The sequence below is a fragment of the Uloborus diversus genome, chromosome 7, assembly GCF_026930045.1.
Source record: "Uloborus diversus isolate 005 chromosome 7, Udiv.v.3.1, whole genome shotgun sequence".
NCBI lineage: Eukaryota > Metazoa > Arthropoda > Arachnida > Araneae > Uloboridae > Uloborus > Uloborus diversus.
Window position 1 is genome coordinate 140,724,566 of NC_072737.1, and position 18,641 is coordinate 140,743,206.

Genomic DNA, 18,641 nt, shown 5'->3' on the forward strand with positions numbered 1-18,641 from the left:
TTGCAAGACACTCATAACTAATCGTTGATATAAGTATGAGTACATATGAATCATTAAATTATTACCAGCAACATCAGTAGCAACTAAAATTGGGACTTCTTTCTTCTTAAAAGACAAGATGACTTTGCTTCTCTCATTTTGATCAATATCACCATGTAGCAAAGCAGCTGCAACAGCAAAAGAGTTTGATTAAATGCTGTAATTATCACAAATGCTCTGCTTTAGGTTCATTCCATGCTCTAAATAGTTATCTTCATTTATTCCATTTATTATTATTTCAACACTACATTGGTTTAAAAAAAATTATTTAGAGGCAAATTATTTATCATCAAAACCAAAAACAAGTACCTGAACAACAAATCAGCATTTCAATTGCTACTAGAACCATAGTTCATACACTAAACCTAAAAATTCTCACATGGAGTGTTCAAGGAATTTTCAGAACTATTTGGAAGTAAGAACTTTTTTACAATATTAAAATAATAAGTGCCGATTTAGTTCTAGCTCATATCAAAGTTTCAGCATTAGACAAAACCTTTAACACCTCACTATAAAGTTTTAAATTCAATCTTTAATAGTGGGCATGGCATTAAGGATCAGATTGACTACCATTGAGTATCTAAAATAAAAATAAAAGTGCAATACTTAAAAATAAAAACTAATGTATACAAACAGTAATTAAAAAAAAAATTAAAATTCATGGTTAAATTTTGCTGTGATGGTACTATCAAGAGACGTATGATGAAATATTTTATCAGTATAGTCTTGTTTATTCCGCCCTAGTTTATCCGTAATTTCGGACTATCCTAAACAACTTTGCAGTTTTTTTTTAAAAATATAATGTAAAATTATGATAGCAAAACATAACTATAAGTATGTCTAGTATTCACTTTTTATTTTGGTTAAAAGTACAGCTTCTGCATTGATTGTACAACAGATTATGGTATTCTAACAAACAAAACTGCAGCTGAACTATAAGGATCGAGTGTTTATATTGACCATGCTTTATCCAAACAACACACCAGAAGACAATGGACCAATTCTTTAGTTAAGAAATTATGTGAATTTCTTTTTTTTTTTTAAATTTATGGTATCTAATACATTTTGAGTTTTTAAATTCATGATTTCTGCTGAAACTTCCCATGACTCACAAAATGCAATCTTACCAGGAAAAAAAAAAAAAATCACAAAAATATCATAATTAGTACTCTATAAAAATAAAATTGCAACCATCTAATCTATACTTTGCCCAAATGTTTCTAAAAATTTAAAGTGAAATGTAACGAGCTGAGCTGCTATTATACCTAAAAAACAATTCATGTAACAATGATTAATGATATACATGATATAATTACAGAGTTTTAAAAGGAATATCTAAAACTCTGTGATTGCTACCAAGGACATACATTGATAAATCTAAAATGATCCAAAAACAACTTCTGGTTTGCGACAAATCATACTGTTACAAATTCTGTAAATAGTAATTATTGTAGGAACGTAACCTGTAAATAGTTTCCCGTAATGAATATACAACCCCTTTTTCGTATGGCTAAATTATACGACCCCTATTTCCTTTTTGTTCATTGATAAAATTTGATAACGGTCTACTACTTTACAGAAGCGTGTGGAATATTTGAGAAATTTCTTTTCGGTGTATTTAAGCCGTTAGCGATGGATAAACAGTTAGTTTCGATTGATATTTCGAACTGAGAGCATTTTTGCTCTGTTTATAGCGAGGCATTTCGCTGTGTTGTTTTCGTATTTGGAAGTAAATACGTGTGTAAACGTTGAGTTTACGGTGTTGTGCGATAATTGCTTAATTGCTGATGAATAATTTAGCAGTTGTTGAAGATCTTTCCTGTGCATAGTGTAAATAAATTTCCTGTGTTTTTATCAAGAACTGTGTCTTCATTTCAAGAAAGTGGAAGTCGCACCGAATCCGTTACAATTTGGCGCCCAACGTGGGGCTACTTCAGGACTTTCTTGCAGTAAGTGTGACTTTGGACATTTTTTCATAAAGACTTTTTAAATTTGGACTTTATTTTTATGGTGATTACTCGCGCAATGGATGAACAATTGAAACAACTTCTTGATGCAATCAACTCTGTTAAAAATGATATGACGGCTAATCAAGAACAATTAAAAAATAATATGGCGGCTAATCAAGAACAATTAAAAAGTGATCTGACTGCAAGTATGTTGGCAAATCAAGACCAGTTAAAAAGCGATTTAACTGTGCTGAAAATGGACTTAACGTCTAACCAAGAAAAAATTAAAAACGACCTTATTTCGGTAAAGACTGTGATGGAAAATAAATTTAATGACATAGAGCATCGAGTTGATGCTATTGAAGAAAAATTTGATACCGTTGAAAGCCGATTCAACGCTGTAGAAAATAAATTTGAAGAAGAAGATAGAAGATTTCATCTACTTAAAGAAGAGATCTTTAAGGACGTGGAAAGGAGATTGGCGACCGCGGAAAGCAGTTCTGTACAGTTTGGCGCTCCCACATCGATTGCTCGACCGTCCATTAAACTTGCCACATTTGATGGCAAAACTTCGTGGCAGGTTTACAAAACTCAATTCATGATAGTGGCGGAAGCGAACGGATGGGACTCTGCTACCAAGGCCTGCCATCTTGCAGCATCCCTGAGAGGTGACGCAGCGGACATTCTTCAGACCCTTCCGGACAGCCAGCGCCTGGATTTCGCCGCCCTCACATCTGCGTTGGAGCTTCGCTTCGGTGAGAAGTGCCAGAAAGATTTCAGCCGACTCCAGTTGAAGTCCCGTTTCCAGAAAACCGGGGAAACCCTGCAAGAGCTTGCGGCGGACGTCGAGAGACTGTCTCATCTTGCTTTTTGCGACTGTCCTGCAGATGTTCGAGACAACCTGGCACTCAACTACTACATCGACAGGGTTCGAGATCCGGAAATCCAGAAAGCTCTACGGATGGCGGATGTCAAAGACCTGAATTCTGCCGTTGTGTATGCGATGAGATACGAGGCCGCCCAAGAAGCAACCCGTGTGGATCGCCATCTAATCCGGACTCAGGAAGCTGATGAGTCTGATTCCAGGTCGTCCCACCTCGCTGAACTTGAGAGAACACTCGGTGACTTGACAAGACATTTGAGCAGCATAACAGCCACAAAGAAACAAGAGCAGAAGTGCTGGAAATGCGGTAGTGAAGGACACCTGCGAAGGAGTTGTCCGGCTCGCCAAGCTACGCGAGGGAGGGAAATCACTACCACTAAAGCTCTGCAGATTTCCTCTTCTAGTAGTGGCAGTGATGGACTTTTCATTTACGCACATGTAAATGGGAACCCCTGCAGACTGATTGTTGACACTGGAGCTAATGTGACAATTATTAGGACAGATGTGGCTCGTGAATTTGGATTGAAACTGCTGTGGACATCGCCACGCGTAAGTCTCCAGACTGTGACAGGTGACAAAATTGAGATTGACGGTAAAGTGGACTTGGAAATAGTGTTTGGGAATGCCACCTACCATCATACGGCATTCGTCGCTAATATCACGGACCCCTTCATTCTTGGATTGGACTTTTTGAAGAAATATGACTTCACTCTCGATTTCAAGACTAATGAGCTGCACTCGATGAGAGAAGACATAGCCGTTTTCCCTGCAGAAAGTGATGTAAAATCCGCTTATCAAATAATAGCTCAAACAGATTTATCGATTCCCTCAAGGTCAGAATCATTAATACCTGGCTCCCTTGAAGAAAGCAATAGTTTTCGATTTGGACTCATTGAATACCCTAACCTAAGCAATAGCTTAAAAGGAGTACTGGTAGCATCTACGCTTGTGGACCTTTCTAAGGATGTAATTCCTGTGAGAGTCGCCAACGTGAGTGAAAGGCCAAGGAATATCCGAAAATGTGAAGTGTTGGCAACTTGTACTCCAGTAAACTGCATCATTAGAAGAATCAATTCCCCTGAGACTGTGTCTTCTGAGTCCTTGACGTCGAAGTTAATTGGGAGTGCGCCATTATCGAAAGATCAAAGAACTGCTGCGGAACAATTGGTGGACGACTTCAAGCATCTGTTTTCATCTACATCGGAGGATGTTGGCCGTACGAATTTAACGCAGCATAGGATTTACACTGGAGAACACCTCCCTATTAAACAGCATCCAAGACGACTACCGTTCGCCAAGAAGGAAGAGGTTGAGACCCTCCTGAAAGAGATGAAGGAGAATGATGTAATCGAACCTCTCATCCAGTCCCTGGGCTTCTCCCATCGTCTTAGTCCGAAAGAAAGATGGCTCCACCAGATTTTGTGTCGATTACCGACGGCTGAATGAAATCACCAAGAAAGACAGTTACCCTCTTCCACGGATAGACGACACCTTGGACACTTTTTCCGGACACAAGTGGTTTTCGACCCTGGACTTGAAGAGCGGCTACTGGCAGGTTGAGATACACCCTGATGACCGAGAGAAGACAGCATTTACAACCGGACAAGGCTTATGGCAGTTTAAAGTGATGCCCTTCGGCCTCTGCAATGCACCAGCTACGTTCGAGCGTCTTATGGAGACAGTGTTAAGAGGACTTTAATACGAATCCTGTCTGGTCTACTTAGACGATATCATCATCGTGGGACGCAGTTTCGAAGAACATCTGGCAAATCTTAGGAAGGTGCTGCAAAAGCTTAAGGAAGCCAATCTGAAGTTAAGTCCGTCCAAATGTAATTTGTTCCGCCGGGAAGTGAACTATCTTGGTCACATCATCTCTTCTGAGGGTGTGCAAACCGATCCAGAGAAGGTATCTGCGGTCAAGAGTTGGAGTCGTCCTGAAAACATCCATCAGCTGCGAAGTTTCCTGGGGCTCTGCACGTACTATAGGAAGTTTGTGAAGGGTTTTTCCAACATTGCACGACCTTTGCATAAGCTGACGGAGAGCAAGCAAAAGTTTGAATGGTCCAAAGAATACGAAGATGCATTTCTACGACTGAAGGAGGCTTTAACATCAACGCCTATCCTCGCCTATCCTCAGCCTGAAAAAACCCTTCATACTGGACACTGATGCGAGCAACGAGGGCATCGGAGCTGTTTTATCCCAAGAAATTGACGGAAATGAACATGTCATCGCTTACTGGAGCAAATGCTTATCAAAGTCGGAGCGAAATTACTGCGTCACCAGAAAGGAGTTACTGGCCATAGTGAAAGCTGTAGAACACTTCCATCATTACCTCTACGGCCGAAAATTTCTGCTTCGGACAGATCATGCCTCATTAACTTGGCTTTTGAACTTCAAAAATCCGGAAGGCCAGATAGCCAGATGGATACAGCGGCTCCAGGAATATGACATGGAGATCAAGCATCGAAAAGGGTTATCTCACGGTAATGCTGACGCTTTATCAAGGAGACCCTGTCCTGAGAACTGCCACTATTGTTCCCGAATCGAGAAACAGTATGGAACGACTAGCCCTACCGCCTATCAGGTGACAGTGACTCCAACATCATCAGAACCTGATCCATGGAGTGATGACCAAGTTCGAAAAGATCAACTTGAAGACCCCGACATAAAACCAATTTTAGAGTTCATGGAAAGTGACAGTCGACGCCCTAGCTGGCAGGACGTTTCCATCTTCAGTCCTGCAACAAAAAGATACTGGGCTTTATGGAACTCACTCCATTTACGGAACGGCGTGCTACACCGGAAATGGGAATCTGACGAGGGCAAAACATCTAGGTGGCAGTTACTACTTCCCCGATCACGGATCTCAGATGTTCTTAAAGAAATCCATAGTAGTGCTACTGGAGGACATTTTGGTGTCCTGAAAACCCTCAATAAAGTTCGGGAGCGCTTCTTCTGGAGCAAGGCGAAGGATGACGTGGAGAAGTGGTGCCATTCTTGTGACGCCTGTTCTGCTCGCAAAGGACCGAAGAAAAGAAGCAGAGGGAAGCTACATCTGTACAACGTTGGAGCTCCTTTCGAACGAATTGGGATCGACATCCTGGGTCCTCTACCAAGAACTGCTGATGGGAACAAATACATTCTTGTTTCCATCGACTACTTCACCAAATGGCCGGAAGCATATCCCATTCCAGATCAAGAGGCTACCACCATAGCAGAGACTCTAGTCCAACACTGGATCTTGAGATATGGAACACCTTTGCAGATTCATTCCGATCAAGGGAGGAATTTCATCTCTGCTGTGTTTAAGGGCCTATGTCAAATTCTCGGAATTGAGAAAACTAGGACAACACCACTACACCCACAATCGGACGGCATGGTGGAGAGATTTAACCGCACAATCCTGAATAATCTCTCACTTATGGTATCCAGAAATCAACAGGATTGGGACAAGAAGCTACCTTTGTTCCTGCTGGCCTACCGCAGTGCTGTCCACGAGACTACCGGATATGCCCCATCTCAGATGCTCTTCGGACGAGAGCTTCGGCTACCTTGTGATCTCGTCTTCGGTCGTCCTCCGGATGCGCCTGCATCGCCTGAGGAGTACATCCAGGATCTCCAGGCCCGGTTGGAAGACGTTCATAACTTCGCACGAGAGCGAATCAACATCGCGGCGGAGAAGATGAAGACCCGATACGACACAAGGTCTACTGGACATGAATTTAACGAAGGCGACAAGGTTTGGTTATGGAATCCCATCCGACGGAAAGGTCTGTCACCCAAATTGCAGTCGCATTGGGATGGACCCTACAAAGTCCTTAACCGACTAAATGACGTCGTAGTGAGGATCCAAAAATCACCTAATGCAAAACCTAGGGTTGTACATTATGATCGGTTAGCCCCATACTATGGCCATAGTTCATGAGTATTACGTAAACAACCATGGTTGATAACATAAAAGTTGTAGATAATTTTTTTGCTTTTAATGTTTAGTAATATTTCTTGTTATTATTGTGTTTCCTATGTATCTGTTAGTTATTAATTAATGTGAATATTTGTAAACTTTTGATAGAAGTTCGACACCCTTTCTGGGGATTGTACTGCCCGGGACGTGCAGTCCTTAGGAAGGGGGCAATGTTACAAATTCTGTAAATAGTAATTATTGTAGGAACGTAACCTGTAAATAGTTTCCCGTAATGAATATACAACCCCTTTTTCGTATGGCTAAATTATACGACCCCTATTTCCTTTTTGTTCATTGATAAAATTTGATAACGGTCTACTACTTTACAGAAGCGTGTGGAATATTTGAGAAATTTCTTTTCGGTGTATTTAAGCCGTTAGCGATGGATAAACAGTTAGTTTCGATTGATATTTCGAACTGAGAGCATTTTTGCTCTGTTTATAGCGAGGCATTTCGCTGTGTTGTTTTCATATTTGGAAGTAAATACGTGTGTAAACGTTGAGTTTACGGTGTTGTGCGATAATTGCTTAATTGCTGATGAATAATTTAGCAGTTGTTGAAGATCTTTCCTGTGCATAGTGTAAATAAATTTCCTGTATTTTTATCAAGAACTGTGTCTTCATTTCAAGAAAGTGGAAGTCGCACCGAATCCGTTACAATACAAAATTTTAAACAGGTAAGAATTTACAGGTAAAGAAATAATTATATTTTCTCTGAAAAATCTGATATGAAACACAACAAACTTTCAGTCACTACATACAGTAAAACTTGTCTACAACGATACTGCTGGGACCTAAAAAAAATCGTAATAGACAGATTATTGTTATAGGCAGTTTGAATATTCATGCTGACATTTTGCTGGGGCCAAAAAAATCTGTTATAGACAGGTTATCGTTATAGATAGTATCTTTATACACAGGTTTCACTGTATTTTGAAGAAAAGTTTTAATTGTAAAATGATTTTCCAAAATAAAAGAATCTTTTAACTTGCGACAGTAATGACAGTAGTGCCCTCCCTTCATGAGCAAGGGCGCACCCCCTCCCCCATAAATAACATGAAGACCCCCATCCAAAAAAAGAAAAAAATACCCCTCAAAACACCCCCTCCCCCTCAAAAAAAATTAACTTAAAACAGGCTGTGCCACCAAACCCCCCCCCCCCCCCCACGGTGGGCAGGGTGGGCCTAATAATGATGTAAAACTACTGGTGAATAGCAAACCGCTAAGCTTTTTATATTTATATATTTTTATTTTTTTACTTTTGAAAATAAATATTTTATTTTGAAACAAATAAAGAATCTAAAATCTAATTCTTACTCACCATCATATTCTTTTAACTTCAAATTATTACATAATTCTTCAGCATTGAGTTTCTTTGTTACAAATATCAAAACGCTCCCAGCTTTAAAAAAAAAAAAACAATAATAGCAAATAAATAACTTGTCATCAAACGGAGGCTAGTGCACACAACTCTCAAAAAAAATCATTAAGATGTCGAAAAAAAAAACACTACATAGACATTGATTAGTAACATAAACTGATAAGTAAACATAAATGCAAATTAGACTCTATATCTTTGCTTATATGCAACTTATTTTGGAAAAAATTGAGATTATTTTTTGTTCAAAGAGCACTTCTATTAAAACTGATAATTATAACTGAGCAAAAATACTTAAGCTATGACTCAAGTGTACTATAGAAATATAATAACCATGTGCCAGACCTACAAGAAAACAAAAAAGCGATATGAAAATATTATAAAATGAAAGAAAAGAAAGTAAGTCATGGCAAAACATGTCACATAAACTATCAAAAGGGCATAAAAAGGGGGGGGGGATGCAAAGCACAAAATGAATGATAAATTTTAGAAGAAAGTGGCATAAAAGCAGAAACATTAACTAACTTGAGAAAAGTTTTTTAAATGAAAATGATTTCCTAAAAGTTTAGTTAGAGTTACACAAGAAAATAAACATTGACAAATGATTTTGATAATACATTAATTGATGATAACAAATGATCCATACAACAAATTCTAAGCTATTTAAAAAATGCAGATGCATGTGTTCCTTATAAATTTAAATTCAAAGCTTGCTCACAAGGGAAATCTTAATTTGAAAGCCCAATCACTTGAGAGGAATAGCGATTTGCTGACTGACAGACAGAAAACTTGATAAAATGACCAAATTCTTTAAATAAAAAAAAATTGTAAGTAAAGTAAAAAAAAAATTAATTTGAATTCTTAAATTTTGAATTCAAATTATGTTTTTCGCAATCACGAGTTGCGACAGGACCCTACTCATTGGTTACTACTCTACTCACTTATTTCTAGACACGGCTCTTGTCCCTCCAAGTCTACCCTCCGGTTGAACGGAGACGTGTGTATTAGTTGCGTATGTGTAGGCTTTTGTGTGTGCGTAGACCTGTGTGTATGCATGTTGGTGTGAGTGCGTATGTGTATGAGCGTGCGTGTGTCTAGGACATGGTCGCCACCGACTAGGAGCGGCTGCCGGAGGACGGAGCCGTGCCTGCAGGTGGCGGTGGTGGTTGAAAAAGGCACGGAACATCAAAGACGGTCAAATGAGAACAATAAGCAATCGTGATTGCTCAAAAAAAAAAAAAAAACAGAATGGATACATTTGTTACAGGCATTTTTTTTAGTGACTTTCAAATAAACAGAATCAATGAGAAATGGAGATAACCTTGCTTAACACAACGGCAGTTTTAGAAAAAATAGGTTCTGAATTGAGTGGTACACAAAAACAGAAACATTAAATACACCTTGAACAGGGGGAAGAGGATATAATAACCGATACCAGAGGATATAATACCTGATTTCAGAATACTTTCGGTTTGAAAGTTTGAAATATATAACAGTCAACATGTAACAGTTTCTTAGAATTTTGATAAAATTAGAAGATGAAGAATCGACGGAATTATTGCAGATAAGTATGGTCTATGGTAGCGCAGAAAATTAAATACAAAATCCTTGGAATTTAGTGATAAGATACGATCTATAGTGGCACTGGGATCTAGCCTTAGTTTATTAGAAAAAAGCAGTTTTCAGCATACTGTAAGCTGCAATAAAGTAAATTATATGACTCAGAATGCAGTAGCAAGTCAGGCATTTGCAAAACATGGGTAATGCTTATAAAACGCATTTCACACACTTAGACTGCAAAATTCAAGTATCTTTTGGCAACTGTTTTAAAAAAATTTAAGGTGAAAATTATACTATTCAGCGGGAGGAAAGACAAAAAGTATAGAGAATTAAAAAAAAAAACCCCTCAGAACTAATTCAACCAGAAGTAAGTAGTGGCATTGTTTGTGTTAGTAAAATACTTGTCATTTATGTGCTTTATTATCATGGTTTACGTTCGGCAACTTCAACCGTTGGTTTGATCACATGACCACAAATGATGTCAGCAGTTACTAACGGGTTGCTCACCAACCAATGCTTCATTGAACACTTTCGGTTGATCACCGGTCACTTACACCGACAAGGCGCAGACAAATAACAAATGGGTGAAAAATTCTTATAATTGGTCAAAAATGTCATGTGCTTCAATCTACTAATCAACCAGCTTTAAATTGCGATCTACTGGTAGATCAACAAGTGAGGCTCATAGAATGACATCGGTAACAATCAGTTTACCGGTAGCTCTTGCAGAACGCTGCGGTTAGTCACCGGTCGACCAGTTGAGGTCAGCGAATGCAACCATGTTTTGAACATCTTAAAAACAGGTGAAAATTGAAAATGAATAAATGTTTTGAATTAAAAAATCACTGAATTGAACCTATTCTAAATATTCCTAATCTGTATCATCACATGAAAAATATTGAGAATGAATATTTCAGTAAATAATAATCAAAGCAAAATGCTTCCTGGCATATTACAAGTGGGTACATGCAGTAATCGAGTATGATCTTGAAATTACCTGATAAAAGTTCAACAAGTTTACTAGTTAGCCACACCCACTTAGCTGGAGCTGCTGGCATGACAAGTACAATTTGAGTCACATCTTCATTAGCTTCTCCAAGTTCACCTTGAATAATGCGAACAGGATCTGTCAAAACATCTCGAGCTAAGCGCTCAATTTTCTTTTTGAATGTAGCACTGAACATCAAAGCTAAAAAAGAAATAAGAATTGCAAGTAACAACGATTAAATAACTTTTTTCGGTAACATAACTCCTTCATAACTACACGAAGACATGAGAAGAAGCATTATGAATATATTTCTCAAAACATTTAAAAAAAAAAAAAACTCTTAAACTTGCACATAATGCATTTTAACACTTCCAAGACTGCAGGATCTGTTGCTAAGAAATTTTTGGGGACTCCTTATAGATGTGCAGAACTACAAAAATATTTTTTATGTGCCTCTTTGGATCCTCTCCATGCCCCCATAGGCATCACCGGGGGTAATGTGGTACCCCCATTAGCACATAGAAATGAAAGTTAATACGAAAGTGGCTAAAATTTTACATTTTTAGGTTCATTAATTTTTTACCTCCTACGCTTTAAAAATCCTTTTTTACTCACATATTTGAAAAATTTTCTTAAGCGAGCAAGTATGGGAGCCTTTCCAAGTGCAATTTCAATCTCCTGGTACAGCGGTACCCCCATTCCTGAAGCCCTGCGCACGCCTATGCATGCCCCTATGTTACCGGGTGTGATGCTATCCAGACATTTGTGACATGGTAAATCCACCACTAAGCTTATATCCACCCAATGATTTACTATTACAGGAGCCCCTCGTTATACCGTTCTTTTCTTCTGTCTTCCGAAATATTAAAGTCAAAAACCTTGCTTTAAGTTTGAAACCATTAATGAAAACATAATGGTATGTATAGTGTTCACTCTAGGGAAAAAAAGGGCAGGGTGCTGGCCTTTGAAAGGGGCACTTTTTTAAAAAAGGGCACTATTTCAACGCGGTGTCCCCCCCCCCCCACCCAAGACCAATGATGCACCACTCAAAAAGTACTGAGCGCCCCCCCCCCCCCCCGAAAAAAAATTAAGAGGACAAATAACATTTAAAACACCTTACAAAAATTCAGTCTATTCTGCACCATGACCTCCCCCCCCCCCTTCGATTGTCGTCACCACTGACTTTAGTATTAAATATGATTTCATCCAAAAAACGCACTTGTCTTCAGAATAGGTGTTAACTCCCCCCCCCACACACACAAATGCCCACTAAGCTAAGCACATTTTCCACTCTAAAGGAACATTTAGCTAATGCTGAAACTTGGCTTTGAGTGTTTTTCAACACTTTTCAGGCCATAATTTTAACTACCTATAAGAGTAAAAAAAAATTCTAGGCATTTCAAAACCCTTTGAATTTTAATTTAATAAGAAGAGTATTTAATTACTGATCTCCCCTTCCTACCAAAGAAACTGCCTAGTAATGTGCATTGTGCCCTTAAGTATTTTAGTAGACATAAAAATCGTGATGAGTGTAAATTCTCCTTTTTTAAATATATTACACTTCAAATAGAATTATTCTACTTAAAATACTGTATGCAGTGCTTCAAAAATGCAGTGGTAGCAAGTTGCAAAACTAAAAAGACTTCATTTGAGCTCTATTTCCTAGTCTTGGAGTTGTTCAAATTCATAACACAAATGTGTTGGCAGATGTATGCGCTCCCAAATGCAATGCATAAGCAGCTTGGACCAAGCTAAGATTTTTATTTCTGGCAATTTTTGTGAAAATTTAATGTATCGGCATTTTAATTTTGTGATTTTTTTAAAAATTAATTGTATAATATTTATAAAAGAAAAAGAAACAGTGCAAGATCATTTTAGTTAGAAAAAAGCACGAGTATGTCAAAAGTATGCTTTTTTTTATTATGTTAATAAGTGTTTTAAATAATCTGTTATATGAATCACACATATACAAAGATAATAAAAATACTTAGCAAAAGGGAAAGAATTGAATGAATGCCCTGTCAATGCGATATGTTTCCATTTCAAATGGTTTTTTTTGGGGGGGGGGGGGGGGGGCTGGGGATGGTGGTTAAAAATCCAAGATATTAAAAAAATACCCTTGCATTTTAGCCCAGTAAGCTTTGTACTATGTTCTTCTTAGGAAACAATCAGAAAGTTAACTTTCCAGAAACAGATGTAAAAAGATTGCTACACAATTACTAGCAATGCGCTAAAATTAGATAAGCCTAATTTCCACGTGCAAACGAAAAACGGACACAAAGGGCTGAAATGTTAGGAAAATGTCCTATTTCCTCTCTCATTGTTGATTCTCAGAAGATCAAGGATGGGAAGGAATGAAACAAAGATCTCTCCCTTCCCAGAAGACCCTACTCCTTCCCACAACTTTTCAAAAACCCACCCTCAGTAGAAGGAAGAACATGCCTTTGTTTCCTACTGATAAGCTTGTTTGAATTCTGAGAATCTCATATTCTCTTTGCCTAGGTATTTGCTTCCCTTTTTGTTTATGGGGCCGTTTTCAGGGTGAAATTCTGGGAACAAGGATAAGACATAGGCAGGCCCGGACTGGCCATAGACTTGACCGGGACTTTTCCCGGTGCGCCCTCTCGAAAGGCGCCCTTTTGTTCTTTTCTTATTTTTCGCAACAATGTTTTAGCAAAATGAAAATAAATTATGTGGAACAAAGAAGTGATTTTGCATGTGAATATTTTCACATGCAAAAGCAATGGTCTTCTTATTTATATAAACGTTCCCTTTCATTGCCCCCAATAAAGGCAATTAGTCCCCTCTCGTTTCGTAAACGGTCTGCTCCCAGGCCTGCTGCCCCATCGTTTGTGGCTTATCTTTTGCTCCAAGTTTCAATTCTGAGGACAAAAGCGGACCCATGGTGTTTCCCCAATAAAAAAGGGATGTGAGGGTGAAAGTAACAGCACATATCTATGGTCAAAAATACGAGAATGGTTTGATTTATTGACTGTACTTAAGTTGCTGTAAAAGAGCGGATAGCATGACTCCCTGTTCTGCTAACGATAATCATGAGTGCAATAGAAGCAAGAAGACATATAATGTTAATTTTTGAAATCTGCGCATTAAAAATAGTGTAATGTCGAAATAAGCCGCATAAAAGCAATAATTTAGTGGATGGATGAACACGATGACAGAAGTCAGATGTCGTATTTTTTGTCACATCACAAAATAACTTTTAGGACAAGACTGCACGGTGATTCCTAGATTTTGGAGTCATGGCGCCCTTTTTAGAACTAAGATATTCGCATGGTGCCCTTCCCAAAATAAAAGTATGACTTGTAACTGGCAGTCAAAAATAAATACGAGTCGTGTATCTGCATTGAATAGCCCTTATTTATCCTGCAGAGGCTCTGTAAAAAAAAAAAGTTTCACAAATAATAAGTCTAAATTAATTGAGAAAAAATAGTTAATTTTCGATGTGGTCCTAGGAGGACTGCAGGGCACATTTGAGGAATTACTGGACTAAACACAATAAAGATGCCGAAAAATTTTAAAGATAAAACATTTTTCGATTTTAAACTAAGTTTTGTCAATTAAAATCATTACAAGTTCTAGATCTTTGTGTTCAAAACATATTCCAGTTTTTTTAGTTGGACTTAATTCTTTCACTGTCTTTTTAGCCAAATGTGTGTACAAAGGAAGGGGGTCATGGCATAACCTTCGGCATTGAAATTGTTAGGAGTTAACTTAAGATATTTTTTAAATCTCATTTTGGGGGTCAAGTTCTCGGGAGGGGGAGCGCTGCTTAGCATTTGGAGGAGGTTCGTCATTGCCCTGGCGGTGGGGGGTTGTCGCCCTTATACAAGCTACAATACTACCTTAAAAATATTAATATTTGAATTCCTGCATAAAATCATAATATTATTACATTTTATGCTGCCTTTATATCATTTTGGGAAGTTTTTTAATCTGTGTTTTCCTTCAGATGAAGCTCGATACTGCGCCCCCCACGCCCTGACTTGTGAAGGTTATTATTGATAAACTTTGCATCGATGAAACAATGCAATTCATTTTGAGCGGCACGAAGTTTGAGTTTGAAGAAGGAATGTATAACGATGTTGTTAATAAGTAAAACGCAAAGCTATTACTTGTGACGTCGTGAAGGGGGGGGGGTGTCCGCCTCGGGTTTGACTGTCTGGGGGGGGGGTGATACCCAAAGTGGAATTACAAGTTTTTGATAAAAATGAAGCTGAAATGCAAGACTCCTTAGAATTAAGACTTCTAATTTGAAAATTTTACAGGGGATAGGCCCGCCCGTACCCCAATATTTCCCACCCCACACCATGGAATCAATACGTACTACTATACTCAGAATTAGGTTCATATTCTCAATACTTAGACCTAGTAGTGACCGCTTATAACAAAAAACTGAAAACCCATTAGCTCTCTGTGTGTGTAAAATAAGTTCAAAGTAATTACGAGGCCGACAATTTCACAGACCCCCTTACTTTTTTGATCTCTCGACGCACACATGCGTCTTGGGTAAGTTACATAAAAAGCATTCATAGTTTTTATTTGCCTTATGTATATTATCCCACATAAAATTTTGTTTTTCACAAATACAGTTGTTTCTGAAAATTGTAATATTTTCATGTTTACATAGAATTTAAAAACTTTTTTTTTTTGCGTTTAGAGGGAGAGGGGGGGAGGGGTGACACATCACTAATTACCGCTCCGAGTGTCACCCATGCTAGGTACGCTACTGGTATTACAAATATTAATAAGAGTCAAGAAAGACTATATTAGAAATGTAATGTGAGAAATATCGAAGTAACCTTATTCGTTTTCTATCTGCAGTTAGTTTTTACATATCAGGATAGTATAAAGCCTAAAAAATAAACAGCACTTTTTTTTCACAGAATAAAAGCTAAAGATTCTAACCATTACAGCATTTTATGAGGGTCTTTCGAAGCATTCTTGTACTGTGCAAGAGCTTTTGACTAACTATCTTTTGGTAAGCAGAAAAAAGGGAGCATACATGTAGACCACACACTTGTTTTATGGCTTTAAATAACGCCTTTTAAGATGCTTTATATCGATAAGGATCTGCGATGCTTGGGTCCTGGGGGATTCGTAGCAATGGATTTCTGTTGGACAAGGGAGGACAATTATCATAAATTTTATGCAGTTAGACTACAGAAGTCCAATTGCCGTTACTTACATGAATCGAAGAGTCATTTGGATCAGATTTTTGCATTAGTGAACAACTAATTTTGAAGCGGCAGCAAAATTGGATACATTAAGTCAAGGATCTTTTCAACAGTAGGTTACTCGTTTCAGTTTTCATTTTCTTTTTATTGTGAGAATATTATCCTTCATGTATAATCTTAAATTATAGAATTACAATCTATGATTCATAATTAATGGCATTATGATCTATGTGCTGCGAAATGACAAATGATATTGCAAAATTTTCGACAATACATATGGTTAAAAAAACAACTCACTCAGATAAGTTGAAAGGTCTTGTGTTATCAATTGAAAACTATTATTTTAAAAAGTAAAAACTACTAAGATCAAGCCTGTCCTTGAACTATTTTTTTTTCATCGTCCCTCTGTTTTTAATATGATTGGTAGTTTTTATGACGGCTCTGTCTAGGTCGGTCGCGTCAGTTTTCAAAAACAAAATCTGACACTCAAAAAGTTCTCGAAACTTTAAGACAACAATGCCATGAAAATGAATACAAACGCTTAAAATGTTCGTTTTTGCTATATATATAGTGTACTTTAAAAATATAACACTTTGGACAGCGAGAATTTCTTAAATGAATTTTCAGAAATTAGATCCTGATTTAAGAATGTGGAGGAAAAAATATCATTACGAAAAACCCTCTTGTTTTCTTATGCTAACAAAGAACTTGTAATTTTAATTTTACTTTTAAAAAAAATAAGGAATTCTTAAATGAAAAAAGGAGGCAAGGGGAAATTGGACATGGTCAAGAAATTTATTTGTTCTTCTTTTAAACTGAAGTCTTTGAGTCTTCTTGCAAAAGTTTTATTGATTAATCAAATCAATTCATTTATTCCTTATAATGGTCACAAACAATAATAGTAGTTTTAAATGTATATCCATACATAAAAAATGATTTCTCAAATAATTTAATTTCAAGCTTTTCCCAATAGTTTCAGTGTTATTAAAATGATATTATTTATTACGTATTTCAAAAAGGCGATCAGGTGCACTGGATGAGTTAGAGTTCGATTGGTTGTATTTTCCCCCAAGATATTTGCTATGACATGATCATGTTACTAATAAAAAAATAAATAAATATAGGATTTGAAAAAAAAAATCAGACTTTAAAAATAGATTTTAAGGACTCTAGATATTACTTATGTTTTATTTATAAAAAATATGTCTTGCAAACATTCAGAAAAAAAACATATTTTAACTCATTTTCATGATAACTTTATAGCATACATAAGCCAATTTCATTACAAATGCATAATTCGTATAAAATTTGACATTTGAGATGGAAAAAAAAAAAAAAAACAATACTTAAGTACAAAACAAATGCGTAAACATAATTTGAATAATCTTTTGATTTTGAGGACTGAAATCAATTAATCACTAATGTCATGTCTCATGTTATATCCGCACTAAATTCTTCATCTTAATTACTCTTTATTAATTTTCATTTTTGATAAATTATAATATTTCTTGATTTACCCAATTTGTAAAATCAAGTTTCCCCTTCATGACTGAATTCCTTTTTTGTATTGCTATTCATCCAAAAACATACCTTTTTTTAAAAAGTGCATTTATAGAAACTAGTAATGGCCTGATATTCATTACCACTCGCTCTTACTCTCAAAATAATTGCATAACTAAAATGCTTTAAAAGAACACCATGCAGAGATGCAAAGATTTTTAACAATCCAAAGAAAAAAAATTACTTATGAAATGATATTTTTAATTTATTCTTTTTGAGTTTTGAACTTTAGCACAATAAAGTGGAAAAAATATTTTAAAACAGTCTTTGAAAACGGACAACAGTTTGAATTGTCATGTACATACATCTCTTTTTAATTTTAAATTGCAGAAGCATTTTGTCGAAAATGACAAACTAGCACATGCAGGGACGAAACGAAAAAAAAAAAACCTGAGCATGAATATTGATCGCACGGAGAAAACTTCGTCAGCTTAAAGAACCGACAAATTCATGTAATAAAATGATAGCGTCATGTTTTAAAACAACAACAGATACCAGTGAAAAAAATTCAATCGACAACACAAAAAAAAAGTATTACTGCAAGAGGTGTTGTTACTTAATGCTATTGAACTAGTGAATGATGCATTTCAGAAGAAAGACGAACAAGCAATGAATTTTCGGAAAAAGTTTCTGTTGAGAAACATTTAGCAAAACTTCTCATTCTTCGAAATTGAAAATTATTCCCCCCAACCGCCCCCGCGACGTTATTCACATTTTCAGGGTGTATTTTGGTGGTCTTTCCTCTCTTTTTTTAGGGGAGTCTCTTTCTAGGGGGTGATCATTAATATTTAAGGGGATGTACCAACACTCTTTCGGGGGAGGGGGGAGGTCTCTTCTACTATTTTTGAACTTACAAAAAATATGACTTCTCGTTTAGACATTTTCAGCAACAAAAAAGGGCTTTATTTGCTTCTCAATGATTTTTTATCCTTTTAAAATGGTCGCTCTAAATCTTAATTTCTTAGATATTATGGAGGCTCAGTCGGCGCCCTTCAACTCAGCTTTCTCGCGCCCTGTCGATCACCCAGTCCGGCCCTGGACATAGGCGTTTTTGCAGAGGATCGCTGGACAAATAAAATTGCCCCGATATCGCGACAGGTCGAAATGATGGTTGAGGCATCTTTA

The 18,641-nt window shown here is 37.0% G+C and overlaps 1 protein-coding gene across 1 annotated transcript in view; it reads right to left on the minus strand.

The window, feature by feature from the left end:
* LOC129225797 (ATP-dependent RNA helicase DDX42-like) overlaps positions 1-18,641 on the minus strand; it is a 91,547-nt gene that overhangs the window by 19,688 nt on the left and 53,218 nt on the right. Inside the window, exons 12-14 of the mRNA XM_054860307.1 lie at positions 10,771-10,962; positions 8,157-8,237; positions 66-167 (exon numbers count right to left, since the gene is read on the minus strand). Of these exons, the coding sequence (XP_054716282.1) occupies positions 66-167; positions 8,157-8,237; positions 10,771-10,962 (375 nt within the window). The remainder of the gene's footprint in view (positions 1-65; positions 168-8,156; positions 8,238-10,770; positions 10,963-18,641) is intronic.